At 49.2% G+C, this 19,299-nt stretch overlaps 1 protein-coding gene and 1 pseudogene across 2 annotated transcripts; one reads left to right on the top strand and one right to left on the bottom strand.

Annotated features, from left to right (window-relative positions):
* Positions 1–309: 309 nt before the first annotated feature.
* LOC147973923 (uncharacterized) lies at positions 310–1,042 on the top strand. The gene has a single exon (XM_087522296.1). The coding sequence runs from the start codon at positions 397–399 to the stop codon at positions 793–795; it is 399 nt and encodes a 132-aa protein (XP_087378422.1). The 5' UTR covers positions 310–396; the 3' UTR covers positions 796–1,042.
* A 1,768-nt stretch (positions 1,043–2,810) lies between these two features.
* Positions 2,811–18,884, bottom strand: LOC125511511 (putative metal-nicotianamine transporter YSL9; annotated as a pseudogene). Its single transcript, XR_015603070.1, has 9 exons — positions 18,837–18,884; positions 18,208–18,624; positions 6,651–6,817; positions 6,440–6,537; positions 6,032–6,166; positions 5,726–5,915; positions 5,520–5,637; positions 5,100–5,401; positions 2,811–4,480 (listed from the first exon to the last, which is right to left on the bottom strand). The product of XR_015603070.1 is annotated as a putative metal-nicotianamine transporter YSL9 (transcript).
* Between the last annotated feature and the right edge of the window lie 415 nt (positions 18,885–19,299).

Here is a 19,299-nt window from a genome sequence, read left to right as displayed (position 1 = left end):
GTCACCATTATCGATAGAAATGGTCTGCCATGAAGAACAACCCGCAAAATGATACATGCGATAAGGTGCGCGCACACACACACACACACACACACACACACACGGACATTCCATCGCCGTCAGCATGCAGTGCAACGGAGTAGATGACGAATGCCAAAAGTAAAGTTCAAATTGAGGATTCAAAGGGGTAAGTTTCAGAACGAAAAAGAAAGTGGCCCAACCAGTGATTTGTTGGGCCCGGCCGAGATCATACACGCGATGCGGCCGGCCCGTAGGAGATCATACACGGGGTTTTCTGCCTTCCGAGCCGGAAGTGAAAATTGACCCAGGGTTACCAGGCCGGATTTCTCAGTCAGAAAGAAGGGAGAGCGGCGGGCCGGGGGAAGGGGAGGCGACATGGCGACCTCGTCATCCCAGGCGGCGCCGCCCGTCGCCGTCGGCGAGGATCCAGCGGCGCCCGCAAAGGGAGAAGAGAGGACGAAGAAGGAGAAGACGAGGGTGGTCTTGCCGCAGTTCCACCTGGACACGCTCATGAGGGCCGAGGAATTCCTGGAGCCTCTGCCGCCGACGGACAAGGAGTTTCTTGCGCGGGTCCGCGAGCAGCGCGTGCAGAAGGGCTTCGTCGAGATAGAACTCACCGACGACGACGAAGACGAGGAGGAGGAAGAGGGAGGAAACGCAGCTCCCCCGGCTGGTGGAAGGGGATCTATGGAGGAGGACAGGTTCAGCCCCGAGGTGACCAAGAAACCGGACGGCGGCTGCGGCGGCGGCACTGCGATCAAGAAGCTCAGCTGAACAGCTGATTCGTCGGTTGATTGGTTGGTTGGTGACTGATCCTTAATCCGGCCTCCTCTCCTGCTGCTTAATTATGCCTAGCTATCCAAGCTTTCTGTCAAGTATGTCCTGTTCTATCATGTTTGCTGTTGTCGAATTCTGAAACTGCTGTAGGATAATGTTATTGGGTATGGATGGAATGGATGATATATGTATCGGTGTTGGTTATGCGCACACTGATTAAGGATCACTCTGAACTTCACTGAAATGGGTATCACTTTGATTGTCTTGCATAACTAACTGACACTACAAGTTACACAAATTACATATGCACACACCACACAAGGGACAAGGCACAAGAACAATATCGTAACCGTCATCTGCACACTATCAAGAGAAAAAAACCTCACTGGCTCTGCCCTCCCAAACATGTTAAAAAGCTATCTAATACTCACATTAGCAAGCACACAATGCTCTGAGTTGATCGCCCTGATAGACCATGTCCACAAGTCATAAGCGACATCTTCTAACAGTTCATCTAGTAAGAATCCCCATATATCCACAACATGTTTCCGATCGGAGATTCATCCAAGTTCCCTCTTCCAGATCCATGTTACCTAGCTGGTTCAATGTGCTTGGATACTGATAACTGAGATAGCCCTTGATACACTTATTTATTTCTGAGATGAAGTTCTGTCCCATTGGTGGTGCCTGTATGTTTTGTCTAGCAAAAGATAAGCAGGGGGGTTTCTGAAGTGTTTGCCCTGTATTGCTGTTATAGCTTCACAGATGCAGTCAAAGAAGAGCGTCAAATCATCTGTTTGATGATTGCCCTGATGCAGTTCTTCAAACAGGCAGGTGCTAACTAATTCATCTTGTAGATACCATGCCTCTAAGTTCTGGTATGTGCATAGTCCTGATAGCTTTCTATGTAACCTAACCTGACATCCTTGTCCTCCCAGAAGATCTCTTCTTGGTAGTACTGGGGCATCAAGACATGTTTGTGCAACTCACCTGTAGGTCATTGGAAGATGAAACCAGTCAAAAAATTACAACATGTTATTTTCTAAAGGACGATGGTAAGCATAAGTTTTACTTTCTGTCAATTGAATATTGCATTTTATCATGCTCTTATTTTCAGCGCTGTCGACATCTTCAAGGATGAACAGATCAAGAACAGACACATGACTGGGCTGCTCTTGCTTTTTATAGTTTTCCTCTTGTGATATCGGTTCAAGTGACGTGCCTGGCACTGGTCTCGGAGTTTTTGGCTCTTGGTGCTCCAGCATCTCAATGACATTCTCAGGGGAGCCTGGACAAACCTCGGCATGCTCTTTCCCTGGTTTTGCTCTTTCCATCATTTCCTTCAGTGCAGGCATTAAAAGAACTTAGACTAGTACATCACCGAAGACTAGATGCAATACCAATAAACATTGGCTTGAACAATAACCTACTAGGGGTGAGTTATATCTTTGTTGCTCTCCTGGGATGCATTGTGCGCTGCCAATTGTTTCAGAGTGATTGATCTGGATTTTCAGTTTCATCAATACAAACGATATCAAGTTAAACACCTGCAAGTATTCGCATTCTGTTAAAACAATATCCATGCAGTATTTGATAATTTTGTAATCTGTAGTCACTCACCTTGTTGTGTGTTTTGTTGATTGTAATATCTTTCTTGATCAGCTTGTTCAATCGGTGCTTCACTAGTACTGTACCGCATTCAACACTCCCTGAATCTTCCTCTGATCTATTTCCTTCTTCTGCAGATTCTTCCCCCCTCAGCCTTGTGCCTGGCACATATATTTTTTTCTCTTAGTGAGAATGTTCGTTCAATGCAGTTTTTACCCTTGGGGTACTCCTAGGTGATGATGGGGTACTGCATTGAGTGAAGGAAAGCATTTTTCTACCAAGGACCTTGAGACCTGAACTGTTGGACTTGGATACTTGTCAGTAGGACTTCCGCCCTTTACAATTTCTGTTAAGGCTGCGCTTGGATTGGGTGTAAAATAATACGGAGGTGTTTTCTTTACAGGTGTAACTTACCGGCTAGTGAGCAATTTCCGGCCAGAAAACGAAACGACCGAGCGAGGCATGTATTTTTTACAGAGGTATTTGAAACGAAAACGCTGGTCCAAACAGGCCCTAAATGTTTCCTTTGAGGTACATGTATACTGGGCATTACCTTTGTCCCTCTGGGTATCATAGGCGAATTCTTGGTCCCTTCAGTACGGTAGCGGCAACAGGCTTAGGTCCAAAAGTACTGCATATGATCTTTGTCCTGCATATTTTCTCTGCACAGTGGTGCTCGTACAGATTTTGGAGGAAGTGGGATTCCCATGAACATGTCTGGTATTGTTTCTTCCTCCCTACCACCAGCAAAACCACCTGACACTGATGGAACTGTATGGCTCCTCACAGTAGGCTGAGTGTTATATTTCTTGGAGTTCCAGTAGTATGGTCACACTTGAAAATGGATAAGATAAGTGAATTCTACTCAGCAGATAAATGAGAGAGATTGAATATACAGTTTGTATGCAGTCATCAAGTGTTACATTTATACAACATGCAGCACACGAGGGTGCAGCCACTACTCAACTAACCCTGAAGCTTATTAGCGGCTCATGCTCATGTACAGGAAGACCTGTCCAAAACAAGAGCTATGGTGTTACAGTTTCGATACAGGTTGCCTGAGAGCTTATGGTCACGAAAACTGAATTTCAAGTGGAAGCAGATCATACTAGCCATGTTTACTACTTGGTTGTACAGTTATGTTCCTGCCGCTGATCTGCCTCGCCATTTTTCGTGCGAGAACCTCATTCTTCTTGGCACAACTGCAGCAAACTCTGAGATGGTACAAAGTGGTACAAATGTTGGTTGCAAGTTAGTTGGTAAAACCATTGTGACGACACAAAATATAAGTGGTAAAATACACCTTAATTTGATTACCCTCATTGGTATAAATATACTGTATAATGATAAAGTTTACAGAGAATAACTGGATACTCAATTTGATTTGGCAATTGCTGCATCATCATCATCCTATCATTCAACTTATTGCATGCTATGGACCATGTTTACTGGCCCGTTTAGTGTGTAGAAGCAAATGCCATGCACATTGGTGGATTGACCTTGGCCAGTGCAAGTAAGGATGCAGGGAAGATCCAAAGACCATCCCCACATATCAAACCAGATGCAACTGCTGGCACCATTGGTACCGCATTACGTCTATCAATCTTGTTCCATACATAGACTATCAAGCTCCCGACACACATGTCAATGGCAAAGCTCGCGCCTGCAAGGAAAGGAAATCCCATTGCCATTGGTAGCGGAACCCATCTAGCATACTTGGAAGGAAGGAAGTCCCTCATAAGGTTGGCGGCCACAGCAAAGCCAAAGAAACCATAGCACAGCTTCAAGCAATGCATGGGCAGAGCCGAGAAGCCTTCGACTCCAAGAATCGCAATGTTCCGGTATATTAGAGCATACGGCGCCCTTCTTGGTTGCCTATGTCAAAGGCTCTGTAGAACACAAAGAATGTCAGTGGTGAGATAACACACCCCATGGCGGTTCCAATGATCTGAGCAATAAGCATTGATCTTGGCGAGGTCAATGTAAGATGTCCAGTTTTGAAATCCTGCATCAGATCGGCAGATATCGACGTCAAGCATTTCACCATACCGCAGCCTACCAGGCAGCGGCGAGTCTACTAGGGAGGCTTAAAGAGGCTCAAGCCTACCCTCCAAAAACCAATATTTTTTTACTACTACTACTACTACTTTCATACCAGCTCAATAGTACATCTACCATGAGTAGCAAGCACACAACGCCACACACGCATAGAACCGGCACCACACATGAATGACCAGCCTCCATCTACTGTAATTACTAGTTCATGTACAGTTAACTAATTTAGTGTCTAATGCAACTTATTTGCAAAAAAGAAGAGTACAAAGATGAGTGCATGCATGTACTCCTCGCACTGAACCCCTGAACCTATCCCAACTAATGTGAACCCAGATACCCTTCCCTTAACAGCTAATGTGATCGGAATCCCTCCTTATATGGACAGCAAGATGGGGACATAGTGGCTATTTTTCAAGATAAATTCAAATTTTGCTTCAAAAATTCATATATTTTTTAAAAAATCCTAGAAAAATATAGTTAAGACAACATGTTTTAAGTAATAATCTGGAAAACTTTGAGCTTATTTTGACAACAACATTAGGACATCATGGTTTTTTTTTTCTTCAAAAGAGAGCTTAGTTTCCTCGCCATTGACTTGAGCCTACCCTTCATTTTGTTCCTAGATTCGCCATTGCTACCAGGCCAGCGACAACGCCAGAATCCTTTCCAGCTGTGGCCGCAAGAACGAGTAGCGCAATCTTGCCATAATTTGCGGCCATGTTGATGTCAGTAAGGCCGGCTCCATAGGCATTGGAGAAACCGAGGGCAGGAGCCAAAACGTAGGCCATAACTGCATAGTACCACTTCATCTCAGGGAACATCAAGGTAACGGTGATTGCTGCTGCAATTGCTAATACGACGTAACCACAGCAGGCCAGCCAGTTAGGGAGACTGTCTCTTGCAAAAACTTCACTACGCTGAATGTCATCGATATCTTGCTCTGGAAACATATATAAGCAGCCATGGGATCAGATCGTATATATGATCTTTCATGTGAAGAAAACAAACTGGCTAGGATCAGAAAGATGCCATTCATTCATGTTAAACAATTAATTTACCTATCTTTTCATTCTTCTGTGTTGATGATTTTGCAACTAGACTCTTAATTGTGGTCACAAAAATCTTGGTAAAATTGTATACGCCGTCCCCTAGGATCAGAGCTACACAGATGAAGGCCTATGCATGACATGAATATGGGAAGGTTAGAAGGAATGCTATCACACATGTTTTTCGATATCGTAGGAAAATCAATTTGGAAACAAACCTTGTATCCTTGCAGGCTTCTCATGCTGCTTTCTGGTAAATCTGCCGGATACCAGTCCCCTTTCAAACCAGCTATCAGTGGCCACATTACACCCCAAGACAGGACGGAACCAAGAAGTAGAGACGCATTGATAAGGTACGGGCAAATCATCCCAGCGCCAACATATGTGAGGTTGAAATCGAAGAAGAATCTGACATACATATATCGATCCCAGGAAGAGGAATCATGAGACAAGGATCAGTTTATATTGTTATTAGTCAACCATCACAGTATGTAATCATGAGTGAAGCGGACAGCTAGTGTTACGTATGTTTCCAAGCTCGTAGTCCAAGAGTGGGAAACTGCGAAAACCCGCAATTATCTCCACCAGAGAAGAACCACTGGAACACGCTCCAAAAGAAACTGATTGTAAAGTATTTTGTAAATCCTTTCACTTGCATCCTGACGTTAGCAAAGCAAAACATTAAGTAAGAGAGCGCAAAACCAAAGCATGATTACGAGAAACAAGAAGATTGTCTATTTCCAAGTTTCGATGATTTAATTCACCTTAATCACTTTTATGAGTCACATGACTAATAACCCCGCTCCAAGATTTAGTGTAACTAATGTGTGGCCTAACATGCATAGTAAAACCATATATAATATCCCATATATATGGACTCAAATTTACAATATGTTCATGCTATTGAATTAGGAAAAGCAGCTCAAATTTACTTTGCCAGTTGATCTTCCTGAGCTGCATGAAATCCATTTATAAGCACGGCGGTTGCTGTCCCGCTTGGGTAAATTAACTTGTAGTCAATTACCAAAATCTGAAATTGTGCAGTGGGAGAGAGAATTGTTGCTAGGTTGCATTTGAAACAATCAATCGTTTACACATGACCTATGAGAGAAGCAAGATAGTATGTAATAATTTTCCACCAACCTTCCTTAGAGGGACGAGCGCAAGAATGCCTACGAAGCTCACGGCGAGGAGGAAACCGATCATCCACGCAAGGCCAGGCTCCTTGTGCCCCACGTTGCCTTCCATATCCACTCCCGACATTTCGTAGGTCTTCTTGTTGAGCCCAAGCAGGTAGGACCCAAACCCTCCTGGTAAAATAAAGCAAAGCAAGGATTCCAATCCAGGAAGGAGCTCGTCAATTTACTTGACAACATTTCTTATTTTCATAAAACTAGCTAAATACCCATCCGTTGCTGCTACGAAATGAATGGTGAGTAACATGTGTAGAGTTATGTATGAAGGGTTTTTTTCTTTCTAAAAAGGGTTTTCTTTCTTCCCAGGAAAGAAAGAAAGGCCATCTCATTCGCCAAGAGCGGCTAGCCTTCGACGGCTCCCCTCTGCTGCTGATCTATTGGTCATTAGTGGTGGTGTGTGTGTGTGGTGTGTGTGTGTGGGGGGGGGGGGGGGGGGGGGGTAGGTCGCTGGTTCTAGCATGCAGATCATGTAGCTACATGTTTTACGGCTTAGCTTAGGTTTTGGTTGTTGATCGTCTCGGCTCCGGCGAGGGCGATGCTGGTGAAGAATAAGAAAGCTTCAGATCCTTTCAAGACATGGCATACTGCTCTTTGGTGAGCGGTGAATCTGGGTGCTAGTTTGTTCAAGTGAGGATGGTGTGGCGGCGGTGGCATCCCTATAGCGGACTTGTGTTCTCGGGCTTTGCCGTTAAGACGACGTTCTCTCTAACATTGGCACGGAGCACAAGAGGTTGTTAAGAAGCGGGTACCGACGGTGTTCTCCATCGGCGGTGGTTGGAAGATGATGGATTCGTGGTTGAAGGTTGGTCGGTCAAGTTTCCTCCTTCGACGTCGTCACACAGAGGTGTCAGATCTGGAGTTTGATGGCATGTCCAGGGTGCTGCCCCAGCCAGATTGTTTCAACGGTAATGGTTTAAGTGAGCATGAATCTCACAAAAAATGTTTTTAACTTCAAACAAAATGAAGAGACTGTTGCATGATTTATTTTTGTCTCCACCACGTGCATTGAATAGAACACGGCGGGGATGCATACATGAGTTTAGACAATATTGTGTGTGCAAAAGTTTGCAGCAAAAAATTATAAAGATCTTGTCCCTCTTTTCAACATCAACAGAAGAACAGTGTGTTTAATAAAAAGATCTGCATGAACAGATCGGAGACTGAGCAAAAGGAAAACACTGTACAGAGATCTACGGTCTCAAGAACCTAAACCTGAAAAAAGAGAATATATAGAACCATGTATACATACTGGCAATCTATCTGAGTTCATGAGGGTGCGTGACTTTTTAGGTAAAAAGAAACCCCTTCCTTCCTAGGCGACGGGGAGGAATGTTGACGTATAAATGTATTGTCGAGTCTCTTTCATCATATCAGTCTTTTGATTGCATTGGGTAGAGCATGCACTTCTACATGGTATCAGAGTCAAGAGGTCTTCAGTTCAAAACTCACCTGGCGCAATTAAAATTGCAGCCCACTTTTGGTCCACGTTTAGGCCTGAGGGAGCTACACGTAAGGGGGAGTGTTAATATATAAATACATTGACTAGTTTTTTTCCATCAGATCGCATTGGCTTGGTCAGGAGAAGCCCTGTCGGCCTTGCTGGTTAGGATCCTAGGCGGGACAGTGTCGCCGGGCAAGGGCACCGCATGGTGGCGTGACCAAGCACCCTCCAACGATTGCACACAGGCTCCTCAAGTGGCATGGCTAGTTGAGGCGAGGTGGGGGCGTCTCCTGCGTCGGGTCCTGCAGGTCAAGAGACCCTATATCTAGCGATGGGCGGCGGCGGGCGGCACGTATTGTAGCCTGTAGGTAGTGCAGGCCAGTGGCGGTCGCCGTCCGATGCGCGGTCGAGACCGGTGGTGAGGATGGAGGGCGGTGCATGCAGGCTCGGTTCCGGTTAGGTCCAGCTGGATCTGACAACGAACATCAAAGATCCACTGCCGCCGCAGTGCCGCACCACTACAAAGGCAACACCGAGCAACTAGGCCGACACATTTGAGATTGAGAAAGAAGTGACCAAACACTCTCCCTCTCGTCGCTCCCTGCGTCGCCTCCTCGGCGGCGCCGCGCCGACCCCCCTTCCCTCCGGCCGCTCGCGGGGTCGACATGGCCTCGTCGACCGCTCTGCTCGCGCTCGCTGCTGGCTCAGGGCCGCTCAAGGAGTCGGGAAACTCCTCACCCACCCCGTTCTTGGATGCGCTGCTTTCGCCGGGTAAGGTTGCTGCGCCATCAAGATCTGCAGGCTCTGATGCGCCTTCAATACCGCCCGCGGGGGCGGGAGCGCCGGCGAGGCGTCTCCAGTCCATCATCACTGCCCCGCGTGCGGATCCCACTCCCACGCTGCCCGTTGTGCCCATCCCCCCCGCTCGCATTGAAGATGGTGGGTGGACGATGGTTGGAAGGGGCAGGCGCCCCCCTTTTTACCAGCGACCACAGCGGCATCCCAAGCCCAAAGCAAGCCAGTGGAAAAGAGCTCCTGTTCAAGAAAGCTTGGGGGAAGTGCTTTCGGTGCTTGGAGCCTGACCACCGGATCGCCAAGTGCACTAACCGCTCCAGGTGCTTGCTGTGCGGCGGCATAGGCCATAGAGCTAGGTGGTGCTCGCCTCAAGTCCAGCCACCGGCAGCTGCTTCGCAAGTCATCCTTCCCCCTCCGCCACCCGGCCTGCCGCCGCACTCTGCTGTCCGTGCTCCCATGGAGGCGCCGGCATATGACCCCGAGGTCCGGCATGGGCTGGTCATCGCGACGGCTCGCCGGACCGCTGGTCTCGCGGAGTCTCTCCAGGTGTGGTGTGGTGGCGATCGTGGTGGGGACGCCGGCCCCGTTTGAGCTCGTCGACATTAAGCGGGCCCTGGCGTTGCGCTTCCGCTTCCCTGAAGAGCAAGTCAAGGTGTCACTCCGAGCGCTTGGGGAGCTTCTCCTCGTCTTCGACGACGCGGTAGTCCGGGACATGGTGCTGGGGATCCAGGGGCCGCTAGTGCTTGGGCGCGTCTCCTTCATGATCGCGCCGTGGTCGCGTTTCCGGTGTGGTACGCCGGCGAAGCTGTTGTACAGGGCCAGGGTGTGCCTAGAAGGGGTTCCAGAGCATGCGTGGGATATCAGCAGTGTGGCCTCTTTGTTCGATCCCTCCATGCTGATCGAGGGGATTGACACGGAGGTGCGTCGGGAGTAGGAGACTGGATGCTTTCGCCTCTGGGTGTGGATGGACGCCGTCGAGAAGCTCAAGACCAGGGGTGTCCTTCAATTGGAGGAGCCGAGGGAGATGGAGTCGCCAGGATCTCACTACCCTGAGCTGGGCATCTTCGAGGAACCATCACCACGTTGGGGACAGGTTGGGCTGCTGAGCCATCCAGTTCTCATCCATCTGGATCATGTGTTCGACTTCACCTGCCCGCCGGAGTCGAGCCCGGACAGTGCTTGTAGCAGTCACAGTGCGGTCAGCGGCATCCCTTCGGAGGATGGTGTGCCGCCGTCTTGGCCGGCCAGATGGGGTTACAGGTGGTTTATAAGCTACGAAGATGGTGACTTTCCGCCGCCACCGCCGCGCGTCTCGGCGCACACCAGGCTTCGCTTCCCAAACGCGGGCGCGGGCGGATCTGGAGGCAGTGGTGGAGGTGGTGGAAGTAGGCGCCGGTATGGGGACGGCGAGGGCCACCGGCTGGCGAGCGTGGGGTTGCGTCAGGAAGCAGCCGGCAGAGGTGAACGTCGACATAGTGATCACGCCGGACAAGGGAGGCAGCACGCCGGGCGGCTGGAGGAGGACCTGCCTCCGCTGATTGACATTGCAACGGCGGGCTGTTCAAGGTCAGAAAGGGATCCGTTCATGAGATCAGATGAGACGCCTCCCATCCCCGGTCAGCTGGGAGCGATCTCTGCAGTCATGGGCCAGCTACAGCAAGAGAAATATGCAGAAGGGCAGTCCGGCGTCAGGGAGGTTGTGCATGGCCTTCCTCGTGAAAGTGTGATTACTGAGGAGCCAGGGACGCAGCGCCAGGAACCAGCTCAGCCTTGTGCAGGCATGGAAGACCATGGCCAGAAGGGGCATCAAGCAGCAAGGGCAGCCTCCGATGAGGGCAACGTGCATGGCCTTTCTCATGCAAATCTGGCGATTGGTGCATGTGCCCCGCTAAAGGTGGGACCAGTGGGGCTGCTAGAGCCTATCCTAGCGAAAGGACTGGGTCAGGATCGAGCCAAGGTGAGCGGTGAGGTGGACGGGGGAGGGGAATCCTTTGAAGGCGTCTTTGGGCCACACTCGCCTACAGCAAGCCCACAGGTTGGGCACCCTGAGCAGGGACTGCCGGTGTTGGGCCTGGACAGCCACAAGGATGTAGATGCGGGCGGGGGAGAGGAAACCATCGACCACCTGAGCCGCTTCCTCATCTCATGCACATCTCCTCTCCGCGCCGCTCTTCTCCCCACCCCTGTCGATGGCGGCGGCCAAGAAGGGGGCGCAGCTGGGAAGCTCGCTAGGCGAAGCAGCGGCAGGCTCGCTGCTAAGCCAACTGCGGGATGGTCCACCATAGACAAGGTACAGCTCGTTCTCATGAAGAAAGGGGGTGTCTGGGCAGGAGAATCGCAGATGGTGGGCCCGACAACGGCGGACCTCCAGAAGAAATACAGAGACATGTACAAGCAGCCGCTGTCTGATAAGTTTGTCGAGGCGATCACTGAGCTGATCGATGCGACGGGCGAACCTGGCAAGAAGGGCGGGCAGCCGGTCCATGGGCGGGCACAAGTCTCTGTTGCCTGAACTTGTTATAATGCTTGTTGTGTGTGTGTGTAGCTTCAGTTTCCTGATGTTAGTCAAACAAAGGTTAATGGGCGTGGGGTGCTGCTCAGGGTTGTGGTGTGTGCGTTTGTATCTGTATGTGGGTAGTTGTTGCAGCTCCACCTGGCTTTGGTGGAGACAGTGGATGGAGATTGATGTCAAGATTTGGAGGTCTGTTATGAGTGTTGGCACTGTTTTATGGATATTGCAATTCTGAATTGGAACGTCCGGGGATTAAATAACCCGGCAAAGAGAAGGGCTGTACAATTGTTTGTCACTGAGCTAAAGTGTAATCTGATTTGCCTGCAAGAAACTAAAATCAATGACATGACCAGGAGCTTAGTGTTGGAGACCTTGGGGCACCGTTTTGCTGATAATTTCATTACCTTACCTGCCAATGGGTCTAGAGGAGGGGTATTGCTTGCTTGCTTAGATGATTTTGAGATTTCTGAGGTCCCCTTGGCAACAGGCGTTCACTCCATCTCTGGTACAATAAAGGATAAATCGGATGGCAGCAGCTGGTCAATCATTGGGGTCTATGGCCCTCAGTTAGAGGCTGAAAAATTGGGGTTCATTGCTGAGATAAGAGGGATTAAGCAACACATGCTGCCGAAATGGATGGTTTTGGGAGATTTCAACATGATCAGACGGGCTGATGACAAGAGCAATTTTAACTGCAATCTCCGGATGATGGGCAGATTCAGGGCACTCATCAAGGATCTGGAACTAATTGATTCCCCATTGTTGGGGAGGAGGTTCACCTGGTCTAACGAGCGTCAAAACACCAATCTCACCAAAATTGACAGAGTGCTGGTATCTGGCGAGTGGGAAGCTGCCTTTCCCCAATTTCAGTTGAGCCCAGCATCAACGAATATCTCCGATCACTGCCCTTTAGTGCTGAAAAAGATGCAGCTTGCTCACTGTAGGGCCTTTTGTTTCGAGAACCATTGGCTAAAATCTTCGGAGTTTGACGGGATTGTTGAGCAAGCTTGGAGTAAAGAGGTCACATCCGGGGATCCAGTTAGGGTGATGCACACAAAATTGTCCAGAACTGCAGCGGCACTAAAAAAGTGGAACAAGCAGAATGTGCGATGGGCTTCTTTCATGTCTAGAATTGCAAATGAAGTTATCTTTCAGCTTGACCTTGCGCAAGAGGACAGACAATTGACAGAAGCAGAGAGAAAGTTGAGGAGTCTACTAAAAGCCAAGTTGTTGGGATTTGCGGCCATTGATAGAGCTAGATGGAGGCAGAAGTCAAGATTGACCGCGATCAAGGAAGGAGATGCCAGCACCCATTTTTTTCATCTCAGGGCCAACGGGCGGCGCAGGAAGAACCATATTCCAGTGCTAAATGGACAAAATGGACCGGTTTCTGATCATGCCGCAAAGGCCCAGATCTTGCTCAACCGCTTCAAAGGGATCATGGGTAGCCCTCTCTTGTGCACTGTTTCACTTAATTGGGAGGCCCTGAATTTGCCACACTTGGATCTGTCCCACCTTGAGAGGTTGTTCTCTGAACAAGAACTTCGAGATGCCGTGTCAGAGATCCATGGGGAAAAAGCGCCGGGACCGGATGGCTTCACCGACGCGTTTTACAAAATATGTTGGCCGCTTATTAAGGGGGATCTCCTTGCTGCTGTGAATTGCATACACTCCCTCCGCGCTCCGAATTGGAACATTGTAAACACGGCAAACTTGGTGCTACTGCCAAAGCGAGATGGAGCCCAAAATGCAAGTGATTTCCGCCCTATTAGCTTGATGCACAGTGTGCCTAAGCTGCTGAGTAAAATGTTGGCATCTAGGCTGGCTCCCGAGATCCACAAGCTCGTTTCTAACAACCAGAGTGCTTTTATCAGAGGGTGGTCGATCCAAGATAATTTTCTATATGTGAAGAATGTCATCAAGGCTGCTCACTCTGGAAAATCTCCCCTGGTATTTCTGAAGCTTGATGTGGCCAAAGCCTTTAACTCGGTCTGTTGGGGCTACCTGCTGGAGGTTTTGGAGGCAATGGGTTTTGGCCAGCGTTGGCGGGATATGATCTCTATCATTCTTGCTTCTTCCTCCTCTCGGGTAATGCTAAATGGGTCACCAGGTCCCCCCTTTGTTCATAGGTGTGGACTGCGGCAGGGCGACTCGATATCGCCGCTGCTTTTTATCATCGCGATGGAGCCTTTGCAGCGGATGTTTGCGATGGCCACGGAGAGGGCAATTCTGATGCCTTTAAGATTACGGGTGGCTCGGCTGAGATCTAGTTTCTACGCCGACGATGCGGCTCTCTTCATTAACCCGGTGCCCCAAGACTTTGCTGCTGTCCAGGCTATCCTTAAGGCTTTTGGGGATGCCTCTGGGCTCTGTGCCAACATTGAGAAGACAGTGGCGTATCCCATTTCTTGCTCTGGAATCGATATTCAACATCTGATGGCTGCTTTTCGCGGGGTGCAGGGAAGCTTTCCATGCCAATATCTTGGCCTCCCACTTGGGTTTCGGAAGCCACGAAGAGCAGAATTGCAACCGGTTCTAGACAAAGTCGCGGGTAAGCTGGCTCCTAGGAAGGGGAGGATGCTGAACAGGATGGGAAGACTAGTGTACATCAATTCAGTGGTTACGGCCACTGCCACCTTCTTCCTGACAAGCTTCCAACCTGACAAGTGGTTCATCAAAAAGATGGATAAGATGAGGAGAAATTTTCTTTTGTCTGCCGAGAATGAGTCGGTGGGAGGGAAAAGTCTTGTAAATTGGAGACGTGTGTGCTCTCCCAAGCGTTATGGTGGGCTCGGTGTGAAGGATATTGACTGTTTTAGCAGGGCTCTGCGATTGCGGTGGGAATGGTTCAAGTGGGAAGATGAGGACAGACCATGGAAAGGATCGCCGACTCCCTGTGACGATATTGACCGCCAGCTCTTCTCCAGCTGCACTTCCCTGCAATTGGGGGATGGCAGTGTTGCTGTTTTTTGGAAGGATCGCTGGCTCAATGGTGAGGCCCCTAATCAACTGGCCCCCGACATTTTCAATCTTGCCAGATTCAAAACTCTGACAGTCAGAGAGGCTTTGTGCAATGGGCGGTGGATGCAAGGGTTGCAAAGAATGGACAACAATCATCAACTCTGTCAATTTGTCAGTTTGTGGGAAAAAGTACAGCTGATTACTCTCTTGGCTCATCGAGACAAAATCAAATGGACAATCACTGCAAATGGACGTTACTCGGCCTGCTCTGCTTATGAGATCCAGTTCGCTGCACGGATTGAACAACCTGGGATTGCACGGGTGTGGAGAACAAAGCTCGAGGGAAAGGTTCGGTTCTACATCTGGCTGTTGCTACAGAACCGAAATTGGACCGCTGACAGGCTGCAGGCTAGAGGATGGCCACACAATGCCTGTTGTCGGTTGTGTGACTAGGAGCCAGAAACTGCGGAGCATATCATGCTGCGATGCAGCTATGCAAGAGAGGTTTGGTACCTAGCCCAGGGCACAAGTGACAGGATTTACAATGTGGTGCACTCTGCAATTTCAGTTTCAGATTGGTGGAAGAGGCTCTATATGCATCGCGGTGCGCAATCCAAGGCTGCCGAGGAAACATCCCTCTCGGCATACATTGCTTGGCATCTTTGGTAGGAACAGAACAGAAGGGTTTTTGAAAATGCTGAGATGACGCCAAGAGCCTTGGTGAATCTCATTCAAGAAGATTTCAAGATGCTCAACGAGGCCTTCCGCCCTTCCATTCAGGTGGCTGGGTAGGAACAGGGTGTAGGATGGTGTCTTCTTTTTTGTCTCTGTAGCTCTCTGTTTCAAGAGCTAGTTTTGTCTTCGGTTCGTGGGGCACTTTTGCCGCCTCTACCAGTACCATGTAACTTTATATCTCCTCCCATCTATAATGCAAAGGCAGAGCTCCTGCTGTTCTCGTCAAAAAAAAGATCTGACAACGGAGGCTAGCATGCGGCGCGGGTTGAGGCATATTGCGGACAGCTTGGGCCGTAGTCGGCTGCCTCTGCAGTGCCCGATGGAGGTGGCGTCATAGTGGTAGTGGCGCTCATCCGATGGCGGCCCGGCTGGTTGCTCCGAGCGTGCTCGGGCGTGTGGCGCTCTCCTTCCACGAGCATGTGACAATGAGCATGCGTGGGGTCAGACTACGACACTCGGCGGTGAAGCGCGCTGGTGGAGCACATTGTCAGGAGCCAAAGGAGGTGACTGCGATTGGCGGCCGAACGTGCCGGCTGCCACAGGGCGGCCGGAGGTGCCGGTTGCTACGGAGGTCCCCTGTCCGGATTTGGATGACTAGATCTGACGGGGCGACGCCCGCTCCTCTCGGCACACGCTGCTCCTCGCCCGTGCTTTGGATCACCTCCAACCATGTCTAGGCGGAGTACCATCGGTTGTTTGTGGTGGCGTTTATGGCGTTGGTGATGGGTTCATCTTTGGAAGCCCCGGACGACATGGGATGGTGGTCTGCCCAGTCGGCTCTCTGCGGGATTCATGGTGGTGGTGGTCTCGCCTCTTGGTCGTCTGTGGGGGGGGGGGGGGTCTGGCATGCTCTCTGGCGGCGCCCGGATCTTGTTTGGACAGGCAAGTCTTCATCGTAGTGGTGGCCTAGGTGTCTCCTGGTGGTGCGGGTGAGTTCCCGAGCGAAAACTTTGCGATTTGACGCCGGTGAAGGCGACGCTCGCGGGTGCCGCTATCTTCTTGAGGATGTTGTTTGTGGGTCTCTTCCTGTGCCAGGGCTCCGGGTGAAAATCAATGTCCGCGGACTCGGCAACGGTGACACGTCGTCACCCTCCTGAGGGCGTTGTCATGGAGTGGTGGAGTTCGGGTGCCGTCCCTTGGACTGTTGTGATATATTATGATTGTTTTATGCTTCTTGTCGTATCTTTATATCTGGTTTGTAAAAGGACCTTCTCGTTGTCGTGTACTCTTATGTTGTATTTTATATGTAAAGTGGGGCACAAGCCTATTTCAAAAGAATCTGTCTGAATTTATGAACCAGAAATCCGGATAAAATTGATCTAGAAAGCTAAACAAGAATGTTTATCTAAAACAGGGAGAATGGATTTGGAACACGGAGAAGAAATCATACAGTAGGATTTTATTCGGTAAACATTTATTTCACAAGTATTTATTTATTGGCTTATTAAAGAAAATAAATTTCTACTCCCTCCGTCTCATAGTGTAAGAGGTTTTTTGACACTACATTAGTATCAAAAGACGTCTTACATTATGGGACGGAGGGAGTATTTGGTAAGTCAATAGCTGGTGGGGTAGTTGATACGGTCAGGGCCGGCCCTGGGGCATGGGCAGGGGGGCAACGGCCCAGGGCCCAGCCCAGGGAGGGGCCCATGATGTAGTGCACATATATAACATAGCCAAGCAAAATAGGTGAGAAAAAAATTTATGAGAGAAGAAAAACGAGATGAGGTAGGCCCATCAGATAGCAGGTAGCGATTAGCGAAGCGTCAAGCATGCCGCACGGCAGGGCCGCTCGTTTCGATTGTGAAACAAATCAATCGAAGATCTCGGGGACGCCTTGCTCGTCTGTTCGTCCACTCGTCGCTGTGGTCGCCTCGGTCACCGCTGTGCACGTCTCCCGCCGTGCGGCAATCCAGCAGCCGCAGCCTGCAGCAGTACGTATACGTATGTATGTGAGCAGTGAGCGTAGCCCACAGCAGTACGTATACGTATCCATGCATAACTCTCTGTACCATGTTCCTGATCCATCCCTGCAAACCCCAATTTCAGTAATTTCTTTTATTTTTTAGAACGTATTCAATTATTCATCCATGATCCATCCTCTAATTTCAGTGTACACGAAGTTCCAAATTTTAATGTATAATTTTCGAATTCAATCTTTCATAGTATGTATTCAACCATCCTTTTTTTGTCATTCTATGCACATGTCTAGGGTTCCAATCATTCAAATCATCCCATGTATAAATTTCTAATTCCTTGAATAATTTTTTCTTCATAATATTAGGACATTAGCCCGCCATGTTGCCTAAGAAGCATTTGTCAGTTGCTCAAACAAGGAGAAAAAAGATAGAAAGGGATCTGAAGATTCAACAACTGAAGGGTACTTAAGTATTATTGTTGTCGATGGAGTCAGTTGAATTTGGTTCTTATTTGAGGTAATCATATCATGTTACTTTCAATTTTCTATCTTTTTAGTATTTCTGTCGTAATATGGCATTGTCCAACAATTATTATGTTTAAGTTTATGTACCGCGTACACGCATACATATATATGATCTTAGGACATAGGGGCACATGGCATCGAATTCGCCTAGGGCCTCCCGAAACACAGGGCCGGCCCTGGATACGGTTTTGACTTTTGAGGCAAGCTGGTGGGAAAAATATCAGGGGTGGGAGGAAAATATAAAAATAGGGAGAAGGGAGGAAAAAATGTTTAAATGAAAAAATACAAACAAAACAACTAAGAGCAAAATAAGGAACTTTTAAGTGAAAAAAAGGATGGCTTATCCTAATGTTTGGGGCGGTATAGTGGCTGCAGGCGGCACGGTCATCTCTTTGTCACTCCCTTGAAACATAATAAGAACGTTTAGATCACTGCTTTAGTGATCATATTGATCTAAACGCTTTTATATTTCCTTATGAGGAGGTAGTATCTTGAGAAGTTGCCCTATTTGATTTAAATATGTAGTTTAAAGGATGGCCTTTTAGGGGACGTAAACTTGGAGTATTAGTTAGACATTTAGTGGAGTAAGTATAACTTTTAATAAATAAGATAATAACCTGCAGCGCCGACGCTGTAGCAGGCGACGGCGCAGGTCTGGACAACGGTGTTCTCCTGCCTCGTAAGCGGTTTGACGGGGATGCCGAGGCGGGCGAGGGCCTGCGTCCACCCGCGGAGCATGACGAAGGAGATGAGCGCGGCGGAGACGTTGAGAGTAGGGTTGAGACCCGTGGTGAGGTTCAGCTTCATGACGATGACGCTGTACATGGTTCCGACGGCCACGCTCACAACCAGGCCGCGCGCTGTCAGCTGCTCCGACCACGGCGGCACCGGCACGCGGCCACGCGCGGCTCCTGGCGCCTCGACGATCTCGTCGACATCCAGGAGCCGGGCTTTCTCCTCCTTCCCTCCCACGGCGCCCCGCTGGTGTGGCGCCATTTTTGGTTCCTCTCCTCCTCTCCTTTCTCCTGTCCTGCCTGCGTCACATGGGGAAGAGAGATTCTGGATAAGCAGCAGATCGGTTCCATCAGTGTGCTTGCGGGAAAATGGATAATTGCGCCTGGGCTCTCCAGCACCAATAAGTAGGTATAATCAATAAGAGATTAACCAACGTGATTCATGGCGAACAAAAGAACTGAGCGCCTAAAGAGCTTAACTCAGTTTATGATTATGCTGGAAAGGAACTAACTTGGCTGCTCGTGGAAGCACCAGGGGCAGACGTGCGACACAGTACCACAGGTTTATTATAGTACATATATACATGTTATTATGTGGGTGGACAGCATGCTTCATGCATCTCTTGTTTGTTAGGTGCGACGTTTTTGGCGCTGTTTTAACTTTTAAGTGCCACTTAGATAACACCACCACGGTTCGTCAACAGCAACGACAAAAAATATGTCCACGCCACGTCCTTTATGCTTTGACTAAAGACGGACCCTGCCAAAGCCCGCGCGTCCTGGCGGCGATGGGGGAGGAGGGGACCAACCCTGGCGGCGTTAGGGTTGGCCCTCCGGTCGATCACGGGAGCGGGGAGGTTTACTTTCCATGACACCTTGTGCTAGCACATCGCAAGTCCATCCATATTTACAGCTTTTACATTGATTCCTATCGACCAATTCCTCCTTTTTTTTTGGGTTTGACACTATTGCTTA

Source organism: Triticum urartu, chromosome 5A (assembly GCF_056163025.1).
Source record: "Triticum urartu cultivar PI428250 chromosome 5A, HENAU_Tu73, whole genome shotgun sequence".
NCBI classification, from domain to species: Eukaryota; Viridiplantae; Streptophyta; class Magnoliopsida; order Poales; family Poaceae; genus Triticum; species Triticum urartu.
The sequence above is the reverse complement of the archived record's forward strand: the minus strand, read 5'-3'. Positions and strand labels throughout refer to the sequence as shown.

What these genes read in the sequence shown, in the direction of transcription:
- LOC147973923 (XM_087522296.1), top strand. Translation starts at nt 397, where the DNA reads ATGGCGACCTCGTCATCCCAGGCGGCGCCGCCCGTCGCCGTCGGCGAG.